At 39.2% G+C, this 18,119-nt stretch overlaps 1 protein-coding gene across 1 annotated transcript; it reads right to left on the bottom strand.

Moving 5' to 3' along the window:
* Positions 1 to 11,463: 11,463 nt before the first annotated feature.
* Positions 11,464 to 12,069, bottom strand: LOC149150864 (uncharacterized). Its single transcript, XM_089442968.1, has one exon. It carries the CDS (start codon positions 12,067 to 12,069, stop codon positions 11,464 to 11,466), a length of 606 nt encoding a protein of 201 aa, XP_089299094.1.
* Positions 12,070 to 18,119: the final 6,050 nt, after the last annotated feature.

Genomic DNA, 18,119 nt, shown 5'->3' with positions numbered 1-18,119 from the left:
AAGCCATTTTATACTTAAAATAGCCAAGTTTTGTAAAATTTTCTGATGTAAAAGACTGGATTCGATATATATATATATCTATATATATATATATATATATATATATATATATATATATATATATACATACATATACATACACATACACATAGATTGGTGTTTTATGATGTAAATGTTTTTTAAGTGTTTTTGTAAATTTTTAACTGTGTAAATTTTTACTTTCATACATGGATCTATAATAAATGAGACAAATGCCAATCTAACACATAGTTTGCCAATGAATCAAAAACTCTATTAAATTCTCAAGGAATGTGTTCATATGTAATAAACTCAAATTGACGTTCCAAGAGTTGTACCCTTAAATAATGATGCAACAAGATTGGATTACGAACGTGATAATGATTTGTCAATTGCATAACAATAAACTGAGATTCTAACCTGACCACCAGATTGGAGATGTCCCTTGATGACACTTCAGTGAGAAGTGAAATTACAGACATGTACTCAGCAATATTGTTGGTGACAGTGCCAAGAAAGACTCCCCCGGAACAAAGCAGTTCCGACTCAGGTGTGTATAAATGACCAAGAAGTTGATGCAATGTGCCATGTGTGACGATTGGTATCATCCGCGTATCCTACGTATGCTAAGGGTAATGAAGACATCTGCACAATGATAAATATGTATGAGATAGATACCCAAAAAATACCAAACAATATAGTCACATAAAAAAAGCAGCAAAACTTATAAATACGTAAAATTACAAAGTACATGCCCAGTACGATGCTAGGCATAATACATTTTCAGATGGAGCCCGTTTCAGGGCTCAATGAGTGGGACTCCTTCCCAGTCCTGAAGTTCATATGCCCCTTTTGAGAGGGCTTTCATGACGACATATGGACCGAGCCATAAGGGTTGAAGCGTTCCTGCCCCCAAGAGGTAATGTTTTTTATCGTAGAGTAAAACAAGATCTCCCTCTTGGTAGGAATGAGGATTGACCTTTTTTTCGTATTGGGATTTGACCCGGTGCTTGTGGGCTTCGAGTGCCAATTCAGCATCTCGACGGGTTTCATACAGTTGATTTAGGTATAGCAGGCGCTCTTCTTCGGCAGTGGTGTCAGGCAAGAGTTCAACAACGATTTTTAAGGAAGAATTTGACACTTGATTGGTAAAACTGCTTCCATGCCATAAGCTAGTTGAAAAGGTGTAAAGCATGTAGTAGTTTTTACTGAAGTTTGGTATACCCACAACAAAGGATATAAAATTCGATGCTAGTGGGTTTTATGATTCCCTACTAACCTATGGATCATGGTCTTTAAGACACTATTGGTGGCTTCTACTTTGCCATTAGCTTGTGGGTAGTAGGAGGATTATTGATCTTGGTGAAAACTGAGAAATGATGTTAAGTCAGACATCATGTGATTCTGAAAATGAGAACCATGGTCTGTAACAATCGTACGGGGCACACCAAAGTGATATTGACCTGATTGAATAGAAATACTGCCACATTTCTCTATTGGACCAGAAAGTGGGAATGGCTTCAGCCCATTTCGTGAAATAGTCCACAATTACATATTCCTTGGTGTCCTTGAAAAAGGAAGGCCAATAATATCCTAAAAGTAGGATTTTGTAAGTAGTTCTCTTGATGTCCTCCACATGGCTCATTATGACAAGATTTTGATTATCTATGGTATTTCGTCCTCCTAAACACATCTTCTAATGATGAGGTCTGGTCCTATCTTATATAATTCCTCATTTATATATGAGTAGGATGTCTTATTGTGGACTATTCTTGTTTTTTCTCTAAGAGATAATTGAAATGGAATTTTTCTTGTGGCCAAATAGTTAGCAATATCTGCATACCAAGGTGATTTAGTAGATACTGCAAAGAGATATTCATTAGGAAATTTATCTTCTACTGTTCGATCATTGTTTTCATTTTATATTCTAGATAGAAAATCAACAATTGTGTTCTGTTTTCCTGGTCTATCTAGAATGGTTATGTTGAATTCTTGTAAAAGTAGGAGCCATCTAGTTATTCTTCCATTAGTGAATAGTTTATTCATTAGGTATCTAATGGCAAAATGGTCTGTGTGGACAAAGGTTTCATAGCCAGTTATATAATGTCTGAATTTATTAATGGCATGAATTACAGCTAAGAACTCATTTTCAGTGACAGTGTAATTTAACTTTATAGGGGTTAAATTTTTACTAGTATAATAAATGGCATAAGGAGTGAGATATTTTTGTCCTAAAACATCTCCTAAGGCTGAATCTGAAGCATCTGTTGAGATATGGAAAGGCAATTTCCATTTAGTTCCTTTTGAGATGGGTGCTTCAGAAATTCTCTTTTTCAATGTTTCAAAGGCGACTTGATATTCGGAATCCCAACTGAATTCACAGTCTTTGGTGAGTAATTCAAAGAGTGGGGATGCAATTTTTGTGAAATTTTCTATAAATATTATATAGTATCTGGTAAAACCAAGAAAACTTCTAACATCCTTTTGACAACTTGGCACTGATAACTTGGAAATGACTTCCACCTTAGATGAGTCTACCTTAATTCCATCTCTGGAAATATGGTGACCTAAAACAATTCCCTCATTAAACATAATGAAACATTTTTCATGGCTTCATGAGAGGTTTGCTTCTTGACATTTTATTTAGACTTTCTCCAGGTTTTCTAGTGCTTCATTGAAAGAATCCCCTTAGACTGTGAAATCATCCATGTACACCTCCACACAATCATGGATAAGGTCAGAGAAAATGCCAAGGACTACCCTTTAGAATGTTTCTGGAGCATTGCATAACCCAAAGGGAAGTACCCAGTAAGCATAAGTTTCCCATGGACAAGTGAATATAGTTTTATCTTGATCTTCAGGGGCCACCTGGTTCTAGTTGTATCCACTGAACCCATCCAAGAAGGAAAAATAATTTTTCCCTTCTAAAGTATCTAAGACCTGGGAATGAAAGGTAATGAAAAGTGGTCTTTTAATGTTGCTTTATTCAACTCCCTATAATCAATGCATACTCTCCATTTTCCATTCTTTTTAGGGACGATTAATAGGGTTGGGACCCACTGGCTGTCAAATATTGGATAGAAGAAATTTACATTTAATAATTTCTGCAATTCTTCCTTAACAATTTCTTTTAGATTTGGGTTCATCCTTCGCTAAGGTTGTCTAACTGTTCTTGCATTTTGTTCAATGTAGATATTCTTTATGCAAGTTTTAGGATCAATCCCTCTCATGTTAGTGTATTCCCATGCAAAAGTAGAAGAATGTTTCTGTAAAATTTCTATCAATTGTTTCTTTTTCATGTCTTCCAAATTTTCATTGACATTTAAGGTTTTTCTTGGAAAGATTTATATCGAGGAATTCCCAAATTTTTCCATGGACAACAATGATATTTGTTTAGAGGTGAGATCTTCATTTCGACTATGCTCATAATGTAAGGAAGATTCATTATTTTCTAGTAAATTCAAAAGTGTGTCTTCCTCTTTTACTTGTTCAGTGAAAAAAATAGGTTGTATATCTTCTCCATCTTCTATCCATTCTTCATTTTTTGTATCTATTGTTGTTCTTGCGGGGGGGTATAATGTAAATTTATTTGCATAATTTCCATCTGAGACAAACATATCACCTGACCTACAACCGATAAAAGCATCCGCTGTAGACAGCCAAGGCCTTCCTAGAATTAATGGATGTCTTTCTAGATTGTTATTTGGTGTTAAGACCATGAAATCAACAAGATATTCCCAAGAATCTAAAGATACACAAATATCTTCTAACACACCATCTGGTTTAATAATAGATCTATCTGCTAATTGCAATAAATTTGGTGTGTATTGAAGGTAAGGAAGCGTAAGTGTGTCCATAACTTGTTTGCTCATTATGTTTATGGTTGCTCCTCGGTCAATCAGTGTGTTTGGTATTGCAGTTCCATTGATGTGAATTTTTACAATGGGGCTTCCTGGGTCTAAATATTTCTTAATTGTTGTCTTCCCCATCATAATGTCTACAATTTTTCTGACTAACTGAACTCTTTTTATATATTTTCTTCTTCTCCCTAATAATTTTGTACTTAATTCCTTAATTTTTTTTGCAGAACTTGGTATTTATTTTATGGATTGCAATAAAGGAATCTTAATAAAAACATTTCTCAATTCATCCATCAAATTGTAATCACGCAAGATAATTTGTTTCTCTACTCCTTCATTGATTTTCAACCTTTCTGGGAAAGGTGGTTTAACTGATATTGAAGGTTGTTCTATGATAGGAGCATCTATTGGAATTTCTTCTGTTTGCTTATTTTTGTTTTGAGGGAGAGAAATATCCCCTTCTTCTGATTTATTCATTTGTTTTATAAGATCAGATTTTGTTTTTTGAATGACAACAAAAGGGTTTTTTGGTAATACTCTTCCAGACCTTAATTGGACATTGTTTAGGTTTAGCGCGGTTAACACATAAGTTTGAGGATTTTGACCCTCCATGTTGTAAAATGGTTGTTTTGGTATCTTATTATGAGGATTTGGAAGTGGTTGAGCCGGTAATTGATTTGATTTTTATGGAAATGGTAGGGAAAGTTGGGTTTTGATTCTGAATTTCATTAGGTGGGGTTAAGAATTGTGGTGGATAGTAGGATGGTGAGTATTGTTTATATTGAGCATAGACTCCATAAGGATTTTTCCATCCTTGATTCCAAGGTTGTGATTATGGCAGAGCCCAATGCTGCGAGGCTGGATTCCAATTACTTTGTGAAGATTGGGAAAATTGTTGTGGTCTAAATCCTTGTGATTGATTTGGTTGGGGGTTTTGCCATGGTCTTTTGGCTATAGAGTAGAGAGGGAATACTTGTTTTGGGATTCCTTCCTCATTGAATATAGCCTTAAGACCTGGCAAGGATGGAAATTCCTTTGTATCATGATTATCTGCACATATGAAATAGGTTTCTATGGCTTTTCAGTCTAAGGGACACTCTCTTAGAGCATGTTTTTTCCGACTTTTGGGACAAAAGATGGATAATGCAGCATTTTCAGAATTATTCTTATTTTGTATTTTAAGGGTGTTTATTTTTTTACTTAGGCTCCCTAAAATATCGGTTTTAAAGGTGTCAAGAATATTTCCTATTTCTGCCCTACTAACTATCCTAACTGCAGACTTGTTTATTCTTAATAAGAAAGGGCCCCTAGGACTCTTTCCAACTCTTGCTTTCCCCTTGAGATATGTACACATAAATCACAAATATCTGCAAATGGTAGTTGGGAAATATCTTCTTTTCCAGTTAGGTTAAGGAGATCAATCCATTCATCTTTAATGGCTCTGAGTAAAAGAGATTTTAAGGTTTCTTCATCCAAATTATCTATTTATTTTCTTTTAACATTATAAACAAACCTTTCTCCCAAGTCTTCAAGATTCTCATCTTCTTTTTGTGTCATTTTTAAGACTTCATCTTTAAGGTTACTAGGCATACAATAATCTTTATACTTGCCTATGAAATCCTCTTTCATCTGTGCCCATGTTGTTATGGAATGCACTCATAGACTCATGAACCATTTTAATGCCGAGTCTTCTAAAGTGGCGAGGAACAATTTCACCTTTTGAGCATCATGACGATAGTCATATGATCTGAATAATACTTCAAATTCGAAGAGAAATGTCTCTAGATCTTTGTTTCTTTTACCATGGAAATTAGGAAGAATCAAGGGTGATATATTTTTCATTGTGAGGGTTATATCTTCATGAAGAATAGGGAATCCTGAAGGATCTTGATTTCCTCTTCCTCTACCCCCTCCTATACCTCTACCTCTTCCTCTTCCTCTACCTCCAATCCTATCTTCTTCGCCATGGACATTGTGTACTTATCCTTCCCCTTCTTTAGCCATGAGAGATTCTTCGAAGCTAAGGTAGTGTTCTTCTAATCTTTTTGGTTCCTCTATCAATGGTTGTTTAGAATAAGTTTCCAATTCCTCTTCTTCACTAGGAATTTCTAATTTTTCTCCCACAATTTGTTCGTCAGTGGGGTTAGAAAGACTATTTCTGTGGTTGGGGATGTAGGATTTTCTTCAATTATAGCTTCAGTAGAAGAAGTAGGTGAAGTTCTGGATTGAATTTTTGATCTTGATACTTCAGGAAGTCTTTGTCGACCTCTAAATGGAATTCGGGTTTGAATAGGTGGTGTGGAATCTCGAAATCGTGGTGGAGTGAGTGTCTTTGTCAGAATTAAACTTCTTCCTCATCCTACAAATATACCCCTAGAGTCTCTATCCCTACGCATGTCATGTTTTAAACTAATGATGGTTTTTTTTTATTTTTTACTTCTAATTGTACTTCCCCAAGAATGGCGCCAAAATGTTTGGTCAATTCAATGTCCTTGAATTGGCAATCATAAATTGTCAACCAGGGTGCGTAGACAGATGAAGTACAAGTGCACAATATGTGCTTAGACGTTATTCATTAGGTTGTTATGTATTTGTTAAGATCTAAACTCAAGATGGGGGCGATGTCTGTCAATTGTATTAGTGTTGTAATTCTTAGGGATGTTGATTAAATTTCCTAGGAATTAATCTCTATCCAATTAGTGTATAGATGATGTGGGAGTGATTTTTCTTATGTTATATTGTTTGGGATTTTTGACCTTAAATCTCTATGCTGCAGCTCCTAATTCTCTAAGTGAAAAAAGAAACCTATTTTATCAGCTATGAGGGGATACCGTTGAACTCAATTGTTTTAGGAGAGGTCCTCTCACTTGTTCAATTTCTGCTCAAACAAAGTAACCCAAGCAACATCTGTATTGTGAATTGAACGCACTTAAATTACACTAGATAATAAGAAAAGGAAAGAACTGTGAAATACCAGGTATAAGGCAAATTAGATAATAGTATAAACTAGGTATAATTAAAATTAAAGTTCTTATGCAGATAAAAATTCGCTGGCGAGATCATTATGCAGCATTGTCACATAAAACAAAGCAATTGAAGAATTAAACGAAATCAGATTGTATTTGATTAAAAACCTACAACTGTTTGCAGGGGCCCTCCACATAACAGTTTAGAGGTTCAAATCAACACAATGCTTGCACATAAGAACCAATTTCATTCACACAAAATTCACAAACTGTTCATAAACATATCATTCGGCGTGCACGCAAATAACAATGCGGCCATTAGCTTTATAGCAGGTGTTTTGGCATAACTGTATCAAGATTTTAAGCCTAATATCTCTTCATCATATCTAAACTTATATCGTTAAACCATCATTTTTCTATTCTGAAAGAAAAACGATAAGGTTTCAGCTGATCTTGGGTTCTATTCTATTCTAATCTGGCGGTTGACTTGGAGTTTGACCGCAATCTCCTATGCTTCTTTTGGCAAACAGTTTTGAGTGGATAGGAAGGTATCCATGAGGGAGTCATCCTCTATCCATTCACACATTTCGTTTCTGATCTGGATCACTGGAACCTCGTGAACAATGGAGATAGCTAGGGAATCCTGGATTAGCTACGGAAACAGACTGACTCGATAGCCAATTGTAACTTTAATTAAAACAATAGAGTGTATAGTAGAATATGAACAAGAAAACATACTAATGCATACCTTCATCAAAACTTGGTAGATATGGCTTTATTTAAGTGGTAAATATATATGAAAAAGAGAGCATCTTTAGGAGGAAAGGATGTCATGGTAGGTATTTCGTTAAATATACAGTTAATTCCCACAACGCTTGCACACAAAAACCAATTTCGTTCACACGAAATTGACAAATTGTTCATAAAAATATCATTTGTCGTGCACCCAAATAAAAGTGCAGCCATTAGCTTTATAGCAGGTCTCTTGGAATAACTGTATGAGGATTTTAAGCCTAATATCTCTTAATCCTATCTAAAATTATATCGTTAAACCTTCATTTTGATATTCCAAAAGAAAAACGATAAGGTTTCAGCTGATCTTGGATTCTGTTCTATGTTAATCTAGCGGTTGACTTGGAGTTTGACCGCAATCTCCTATGTTGCTTTTGGAAAATTGTTTCGAGTGGATAGGATGGTATCCATGAGGGAGTCATCCTCTATCCATCCACACCTTTCTCCACTGACCTGGAGCTCTAGAGCCTCCTGAACAATGAAGATAGCTACAGAATCCTGGACTAGCTACGGAAACAGATTGATTCGGTAGCCAATTGAAACTTTAGTTAAAACAATAGAGTATACAGTTGAATATGAAAAAGAAAACATACTAATGCATACCATCATCAAAACCTGGTAGATATGGATTTATTTAAGTGGCAAATATATATGAAAAAGAGAGGATCTTTAGGCAAAAAGGATATCATGGTAGGACAATCTTCAGACTCTACAGGCTATCTCAATGGGATCGACAATGGGAATATCTGATAAATGTTTGGAGAAGACTAAGGAATTTTTCACCTTGGCAGCGGTGAAAACCAAATCAAATTATTGGAGGATCCCTATCCATTTGGACCATTTCCCTTGATGACTTGATGAGACAAAATGTGTCTCATTGGATTGTCCAAAGCGATGATGGTAGTCTATCACAATAGTATGTAATGTCGAAGTGGTTGACAACAAAGACAACTGCCAAGGTGTTGGCTTATATGGGCTTGACCCAAGTTCGAAAGAGTTATTTAGCCAAAGAAATCATGCAGCTACCGGCCCTTTCGGCAACAGCCCGCAGAACGTGCACTGAGGTCTCACCTGTGGTAGTAGGGGAGGGTGCTGGAACCAAGTTTCCGCACCCTTGGGATGTCTAGATGTGGTTTAGAGGTTTCACCTACCATTCCATAGCCTCGTGCTACTATGCTTCCGTGTAGATCTGTGGCTGGGCTATTCCTAAATATTATTTACTTAAGGAGTTCTTATAAATCAGACCTACTTGTGATGGTATTCAAGCAAATATTTAATCAAGATAACCAGTTTGCACATTTAACAGAGATACAGATTTGCATTAACCCAGAACATAAGTATGCACATAAAGAATCAATAGAAATACCTATCATAAATTAACCAGATCTACAATAGCTCAGATTAACATAGTGTTTCAAAATCAACTTATCTTTATTTCCACTTTATCAACAATACATCCAGATCTAGCCTGCGCACTCAGCTGCAGGGGTCCATGCACAAAGCTGTGGATTCTATCAGGCCTTTGCACACACAGCTGTAGAGCCTCTATCTATCACCCAATACCCTCGACTCGAACTTACAAATGCACGTATAACTTTCACAAACCCATAGCAATACAATACATTCTCCTAAAAAAAACTACCTTCTACCTTTAGAGCCCCGCTCTATTTATACATTCCCATGCTCCACGGACCATGGGTAGGTCGAATTACTCCCTACTATTCTATATTATTTCTTAGGCGGACAACTCTTTGACTTGACCTTTTACATTTCGCGCTCTGCATATTTCAAAGTTTTACAATATTTCTATCCTAACTTCTAGGCTCTCAGACCCAAAACTGTTACGTGGGACCTCCGCTACCCAAGAGTCCCCCAACACAATCATCATGACTCATCCCGAGTCACTCGTCGGTGCGCCGAGATGCACTGCCTTGGCTTCACGGTTCACCTCCCTTTGAGTGACGCTCATCATCCTGCTACTTCTTCGTTGTCTCCTACAATGCTTTGTCCGGCTCTTGCTTCATTGTTTATACCAATTCTTGTGACCGAGAATGCTCAATTTGCTTTGCTCGGCTAACACAGAACACCCCCCATAGGATTTTATCTCAAGTGGGGGAGCCGCATACGGGACCTTCTTGTACCACCGCAGCCACTTCCTACCTTCGTATCTGCTCTTCACACTATCTGCTGCATCTTGTGTTGCAATTTTGCAAGACCTTTGTTGGTGTCCGCGAGATCCCAATCCTCAAGGTACATCAGAGATGACTTATTAACTACATTTCTACCAGTGGTCTCCGTCTTTCCATCCTTTCTCTTTTCTGTTGTAGTTCGTCGGCCTGCCCCTGGGCGAGGCGGCGACATCTGGACCAATTCTGCTTCATGTCTCCCATTTTCCGGTACATCCCCTACTGTTGATGCTGAACTCTGTGTGGTGCCCATAGCTGTCAACACCATGTTCCTCAGAGAGCCTTGCCTTTCCATTGGCCATATCACCACCCTCGGGCTTACTCCCTGTGTAGAGATAATGAAAAGTTCCATATCGGTAACTAGCTTGTGTTTTCCAAAAGTGTAGGTTTCCTAGTGGATGCCCCTCTGTGATTTATAAGCATTTCGAATTTCAAATTCACTGACTCCCGCTTGTTCTGGCATCCTCGTGTTAAACCTGTGGCATCTCGTTACATATCTGGCTCATATCCCTTCTCATTATTGCCCGCCGCCTACTCCCTTTGCCATAATGCAGACATCTTGTCATGAATAGTGATAGCAATGGTCACCTCTCCTCTTAGCAACTCATCAGCGCACTCCTTTCCGTGCAACTGTGACCTTTGTGATTGGCCAAGTTTACGCATATCCTGGCAATCGTGCCTCTTTCCCCTAGACTGATTTATCATCCCACACTCTCTTTTAATTAGGTGGAGCGATGAGACTATCCCTCAGAAGGTTAGTCAGGTGGTTGGCCCACCCGTATAAAGCTTTAGGTGACTACCATTCACTCTGCCCGAGAAGGGGTCTCCATTGAGTTTGGCAAGATGAACCGCACCCCCATCGGTAACTTCTTTGATGACATAGGGTCCCAACCAATGCATTCGGAGCTTGCCAGGGAATTTCTCAAACTTGCGGTCATATAGTAATACTAGATCATTCTCCTTGAAGGTGCACACCTTCATATGGCGATCATGCCACACTTTCTCTCACTATTTTTTTACTTGCTAATGGAATCCAGCCAAAAACCGTTCCTCCTCTAGTTCTTCTAATTGTGCGAGCCATTCCTCCAAAGCCCTATGATCTGACATACCTATTATTGCCGTTATCCACAGGCTAGGTACAATGTATTCCATAGACATAATGGCCTCCTTGTCATAGACTAACCAAAAAGGTGTATGGCCCATCAACTTCTTACACGTGGTACGGTATGCCCATAGCACAGTAGGGATGCACAGGTCATTTCATTGCACATTACAGATCTTGGTCAACGCAGTATCCAAGATTTTGTTGAATGCTTCAACGGTCCCATTCACTTGTGGGTGTTATGTCGTACTCTGTTGGTGATATATCTAGAATTCCTCAGTGAGTGCGCTGGCCGTTTCATTTAGAAAATGTGTTCCCCAATCGCTCATGAGAATTTTGGGACATCCAAACCTTGTCAATACGTTCTCGAACAAAAACTTCATAGTTGTCACAGCTGTGCAATCCTTAACCGGCTGTGGCTCTGCCCATCGAGTCAAATATTCTGTCGTGGTGATGATATAGTGTGCGCACGTCTTCCCCCATGGCACGATAGGTCCTACAAAGTTGATTGCCCACTTCTTGAATGGTTGTAGCGTCATCTATGGCTTGAGCCGCATTTCATCTCTCCACGATGGTTTCTCGGTCTGTTGACAGGCATCGCAGGCTCGACAATACGCTTTTGATTCCTGATGTAGGGTTGGCCACCATAGTCCTGCGCGAAGAATATTCTGTACGGTAGTGCGACCTGAAAAATGTCCTCTAGCCACTCCGCCATGTGCTATGGCCAAGATTTGTCTGCGCTCAAATTTAGGCACATATCTACGTAATATTTCATCGTTGCCCATTTTGTATAGATGCCTTGCAATCACGGTAAAGTCTGCTACCCATATCACCAATTCCTTCTTTTGCTTAATAGAATATCCCTGCAGCATGGTTCTTATAGTTAAGAAATGGATTATATCCTCAAAGTGGCCATCCGCAACATGCACTGCATATAGTTCTGCATCTAGGAGTCCTTCCTCTAAGTTTGTGGGCTCTTCACTGGTCCCAATTCGGGACAGGTGATCCAGACCTATGTTTAGACGTCCCGACTTGATGACGACCTTGAAGTCATATTCTTGGAATAACAGCAACCACCTACAAATTCGCCCCCCCAACGCAGGCTTATTCACTAGGTATTTAAGCATAGAGTGATTAGTATACATCTTAAAGTGTCTGCCGAGCAGATAGTGGCGGTATTTTTGAAGCACATATACCATCACCAATCCATCTTGCTCAATAGTGGAGTAATTCTTAGCTTTTGACAACTAGCGACTTGCGAACGCAATTGGGTGATCTATTCCCTCTACTCTTTCTTGAGTGAGTACCACACCCAATGCGATACACAATGCATCAACATGCACATGTTATTCTATGTCCCATTTTGGAAAGACCAATATAGGGGAAAATGCCATCTTTTCCTTAAGCGTTTCCATACTTTTGTTGCATTCGCCATTCCAGCAATAAGTAGCATCCTTCTTCAGAAACTGTTCCATTGGAGTCGTGATATGGTCATAGCTTTTGATGAACTTCCGATAGTAGCTCATGTGTCCTAGTGTGGTGCGTAGTTGTTTGACACTTCGCAGCACTTATAGATTGACTATGACAGTGATCTTTGATGGATCCACCATCAGGCCTTGCTTACAAACCACATGGCCAAGCAGGTTCTCGAAGGGGATGAGGAATGTACACTTCTTTAGGTTTAGCACAATCTGGTGTCATCGGCAAGTATCCAGCATTAACCGTAAGATCGCTATGTGCTTTTTAACTAGTTTGAATATGTTCCAATCATCAAGATAGACCTCTAAGAACTTGTGTATAAATTCCTTCAATGCCACTAAAACAATGCGTGAGAATATCACCGGCACATTCTTCGTTATATTGAAAACAACCCCATTAAGTGGCTAATGTTGTTTTACTCCTGTCCTTTGGCGTGATCTTGATCTAGTGGTATCCTGAGAACCTGTCCGTGAAGAAGTAGGTTTCCTTCCCACCCACATTTTCCAGTACCTCATCTGTAAAGGGTGTTGGAAACAGATCGTTAACACAGGCATCATTGAGCTTCTTGAGATCCACGCAAATGTGAATCTCACCCTTCTGTTTATTCTCCTGCACAACCGTAGGACTTACCCAGTTGGACTCCTTGATTGGTTCAATGATTCTTGCTACCAGCATCTTGTCCAGTTCTTTGCGGACCTTTGCTTTGCCTTTTGGATTCAATCAGTAGGGCCGCTACTTAACCGGTTTTACGCCTTGCTTCAATGTTATCTTCATCATTCCCAGGTCTCCTACGATCCCTTTTAGCTCCGTGATTTTTGTTGGGAATAAATCTCGATATTACCGGAGCAACTCGACGACCTTTTCCACCATGGCATTGTCCCAATAGTCCCCAAGCGCTGCATACTTCGGCTCTTCTTCTGTTCCGATATTTACTTGTTTTGTTTTCAACAGTGTTGTGATATTTGGATCTTCGCTTTCAGGTCCGCGCACCTCATGGATCCCCTCTGATTCTGGAATATTGATGTTTCACGGGTCTTCCTCATCATCTTCCACCTGGACATTGTAACATTTGAGGGCTTGGCTCAGTTGTAGCGACCCGTCGGGCTGCATGGTTTCTTTTGGTTCCAGTGGCATTTTGAAAGTGGCAGCCTTCACCAGCTATAACGTGTCATCCATAGTATCAATCCATTAATCTTCAAAGAGGAATGTCGACAAAAACCCTTCGCGCAAGATATCCCACTCGCCCGTGTCGTGTTGGAGCTCTCCTTCAGTATACCAGTTTCTGGGAATGACGTCCAGGGTGTGATAAAATAAGTGCACCCATTCTGGTTGAGGTTCCTCTCTGTAGGCTTTGATCCATCTGGTAAGGTGCATGCCCAGGTCATCACGTCCATCATATTTCTCCATTATTCGTAGTTCCAGCTTCCCAAATCATATCTACATCATGCACCTGCAGTCATGCTAATCTATGAAAGTCCCTTCATGTGTGCCCTACCATCACGCAAGTGTCACGCGTAATGCCCATCTCAATGCATCAAACCATTGGTGCTCTGGTATCGCGAATCCAAATTTGTTCAGGAATTCGTCTATTATTGTCAGCCCATCATACATCGGTAGTTCGCAATCCTGGGCCCTTATGGAATACAGAGATTCAGTCACCATATTGCAATGTAGCGTGGTTACTCCGTTCAACCTGTTATGCCACCTCCCATTTTCTTCATTTGAATCAGCAGTGCAGGACTCTACATAGCCCTATGATATTCTTCTATCCTCTATTGACTTGACCCATTCTTGCCTTTATGCAGAAATTTTGTAGATACAGTCTAATTCGTCATCACTTTCTTTATTGTGCATGGGTTCAATGTAGCATGGTCCTTCAGCCGGATCTAGCGGAACAACTACACGGAGTGACTTCATTTCAAATATCATTGTCCGATTCTTCAAATTAATAACCCATTTCATGTCGGTGGCCCAGTCTATTCCTAACAACGTAGGATAAGGCATAGTTTCATCCACAATTTCAATTACTTCAAAGTCTGTTCTAGTGCTCGCGCCTTCTATATCTATCGTAATTCCCTACAACCTTCCCATGGGCAAGATCTTTTGTTGGTTCACCATCCGCAATTGAATAGGAGACCATTGTAGTGTAGGCCTACCCATGCACTCCCAAGTTTGTTTAGGCAGTACATTTGCATCCGAGCCCAAATCCAGAATGATCTGATCCATCTCATAGTCACCAATTTGTGTCATTAATCGCATCTCTCACCCCATCTGTGTTGCATGTTTTCCTAGTTTGCAAACCACACTAGGTTCTTGCATCCCCGCACACCTATTTATTAACTCTTTCAAGCCTCTAACCACCCTATTGTTGCACAAAAATTTTGTGCATGTCTCTAAAAAGGTAGCTAGCATCGAGGGATCCCTGTCCTGCTGAGGTTGATCCCTGCTACCTAGGGTAGAGACCCCTGCAAAGCTCTCCCTAGCTTCTAGATATGTCTCCTTGCCAACCCCTGTATCTTCCTTACTTAAGTTCCTCTTATCCCCTCTTGTGGCCATGCCACTTCTTAGTACCATGTTTACCTGGGGGTTTTCATCGCAGGGTTTAGACCTCATCATCTGCATGTTTAGGGCCGTTGTAGGCTGCGCTGCCCTTTTTTCATGAATCTGTGCTATCAATGTGGGATAATCTATCAGCTCATGATCTAATTGCTCATAGTACGTGCACGATATTCTAGTTGGGTTGGTACAATCCCGCATGTAATGTCGTGGTCCTCCGCAGTTGTAACAGATTAACTACCCATGACCCCTTCCTAGCCCCATTCCACCCCATCCTCGTCCACGTCTGTGGAACCCATTGCACACGATCTTCGTGGCTGGATCCTGACCTCGAGCCATAGTTAGCATTCTGTAGTCTGATGACTGGTCCATTAATAATTGATAGCTACGACAGTCTCTTTGCTCATGACCCACTGATCTGCAAAAGTTGCAAAATAGATGTTGGGGGGTCTGGTTGAATTTTGGTAGTAGATGACAGTTATCTGTCATATGCTTTCCTCCCACCTAACAGAATGCGCATCAGAGCGGGGTTGTCATGCTTGGCCCTGCCTGTGCCTCTGCTTGCAATGGTGTTAATCCCCTTGTTGCCACATAATTCACCAAGACCGGGCAATGATCTTTATCATGCCCTTGGCTCCTGCACTTTATACAGCATACTTCCTCTCGGACTTCTGGGCAAGGTGCCTATTCCTGCTTTAAACACAAGTTTTGGATCTGCGTTTAGATTTGCTGAACTCCCAACCCCGGGTCTTGTAACGGAGTTTCATGCAACCTCATTGCTGTCTCCAATGCTTCACCCTGGGTTGAGATCTTCTGTTGTGATAAAGCCATCCAGATGTGGTGTTAATGATGCCATAAACCAAGTGTAGTGCTACGCATCCGTTAGTGTCATGTTTGCTTCGTGGATAGTACTTTTCAATCTTTGATCCAAATCCCATGGGATTTCACCAGGCATCATCATGATCTCCTTGAACCCTATGATCAACTGTGTTTTTGACTTCGGCTGACTAAACTCTTTCTTTAGTTCAGTTTAGATTTCTACTGTCCCCGCAGTTGGGTGATCACTTGAGTACTTTATGTACCATGTCAACGCTCAGTCCTGTAGCATGCTAACTAAGGTAGCCTTTCTGGTATTATCATCCGTAATTATATATGTGTTCCATACTGCTATTAACATGAACCAAAATTTTTCTGGATCTTCGCTTCCTGCTCTTTTGAATACTGGTAGCTAGATCGCGCTCATCATTATCAACCTTGTCAATGTACTTTGAACTACTACTACTCCTGGTCCCTTCGATCCTACAATTCTGTTGAGTGATAAAATGTGTCTTTTTAACTCCTATTTATCCTACATTAATTATCAATCCAGGTAAGATTTTCTATTTCAAGAGTGTACACAGTATATGGCGGCAATTTCTTCAAGAGTAATGTTTCTAAATTGCAGTATAGTGCTTTCAAATACAAGAGTAAATGGATGCTTGAAATAAAGCCTAATTGCAATTAAAAGAAACTCAATGCTCTGAAACTAAATCATTCACTCAGGAAATTAACAACAATTATTAGTCAAGGATATAGTAGCAATAACTCCTTCCTCTTTTAATTGATGTAAATGAAATCAAACATAAATAAGATCCTTAGAACTCTGACAGTAATAGCCAATGTCCTTTACAGTTGTTGATCTCACATTCCACACTAAATGACTGATTCGAAATGACAATGAATTAAATCAATAATTCTGCTGATAGAAATGGAATAACTATGCCATTTGTAACCATGTTGAAAGGCAAAACCAAATGCTTGTAGAAAGGAAATGAACAACAATGCTATTTAGTAGAAATGAACAGCAGAACTTATGAAACTGTAATGACAACCAAGTTAGTTTACTGGAATGAACAACTAAGCTCTGTAGTTAAAATGAACAACATAACAATATAGTTGCAAAGAATAATAATCTTATTATGATGAGAAGGAACAGCAATGCAATTCAGTTACAACATATATAATGGAGCAATTCATTAAATCTAGAAACAAGAAATAGTAAAGCAATGCGATTCCAATAAACGAGGATCAAACCAAACCATCACACAATAGATACCATAAAGGAATGGTACAGAATAGCAAGTGGATCCACCAGGGTCGAGCCCTTAGCCGCTAGTGAAGGACCGCCAGACTATTTTAGTATAAAAGAAATAACAACAACCAGATTATGTATTAATCATATGCAAAAATAGTTACAACCAGTGGTACTCTGTTTTAATCAACGAGAGTCGATGGTCAAAGTGAAAATACAATAGTAAGTTCTAAATAATGATTATTAATTTTATTATTTACAAGTGTTTCCCCTTTTATAATGGCCAGGCGATAAAACAGGAATAGCAAATAGACTAGTAACAGCGATCCCTCAGGATCAAGAGATCTTGAGGGATCCACTTAATCTTTTAACTTCAGTTAACTCTTTGTCTTTTGCGCTGATGTTGTGATCTCTTCCATTCTTATCCTTAACTGTGCACTCCAATATTGGCATGCTGTTTGGATACGGCTTCCTGGTGAAGGAACAACAATTACTCTGTTTTGTCTTTTCCTCCGGAATGGTAATTTTCCATTTCTCCTCTTTCCTGCACGAGAAAAGACAATAATGAACTAAATTGCAATAATCAATAACTCCCTAGTTTTTGCTAGAATTCTTTGATATATTATCATATTTAGAATGTAAAGGAGATATGACTAAGGAGAAACATAAGGAAATAAGTGTCAAATTCATACATTTTCCATAGCTCAACACACTCCCCTGCTTACCCTTTTTCATGCCCTCATGAAAACCATGTAGTTTGTGTGCAAAGCAGTCAAAGAATAGGCTAGAGAGGGGATGTCATGAAGTGGTCTAAAACCATGATTTTTAGCCAGAACTTCAAAGATGGGCCATGTCTTCCCTTCAAGAAATTCATATATGGCTTTATACCCTTCTGCAGGATACCAGATAATAGGGCTTCGAAACCTATAACCTAGCCAATACGGGCCTTCCCTCAAGATGAGGTTACTATAGGTAACCAGGCGATCTGCGGCTAATTTAAAGATTTTTTAGTTGAATGGCTCTCTACCCTGGATATTCCAATTGGAAGTCTTCCATCTAAATTTAGATGCTACCAAGGAATTGTCTTTG

This window comes from Pinus tabuliformis, chromosome 9, assembly GCF_031772625.1.
Source record: "Pinus tabuliformis cultivar Carrire ecotype Pingquan chromosome 9, CPIR1, whole genome shotgun sequence".
Classification (NCBI taxonomy): domain Eukaryota; kingdom Viridiplantae; phylum Streptophyta; class Pinopsida; order Pinales; family Pinaceae; genus Pinus; species Pinus tabuliformis.
The sequence above is the reverse complement of the archived record's forward strand: the minus strand, read 5'-3'. Positions and strand labels throughout refer to the sequence as shown.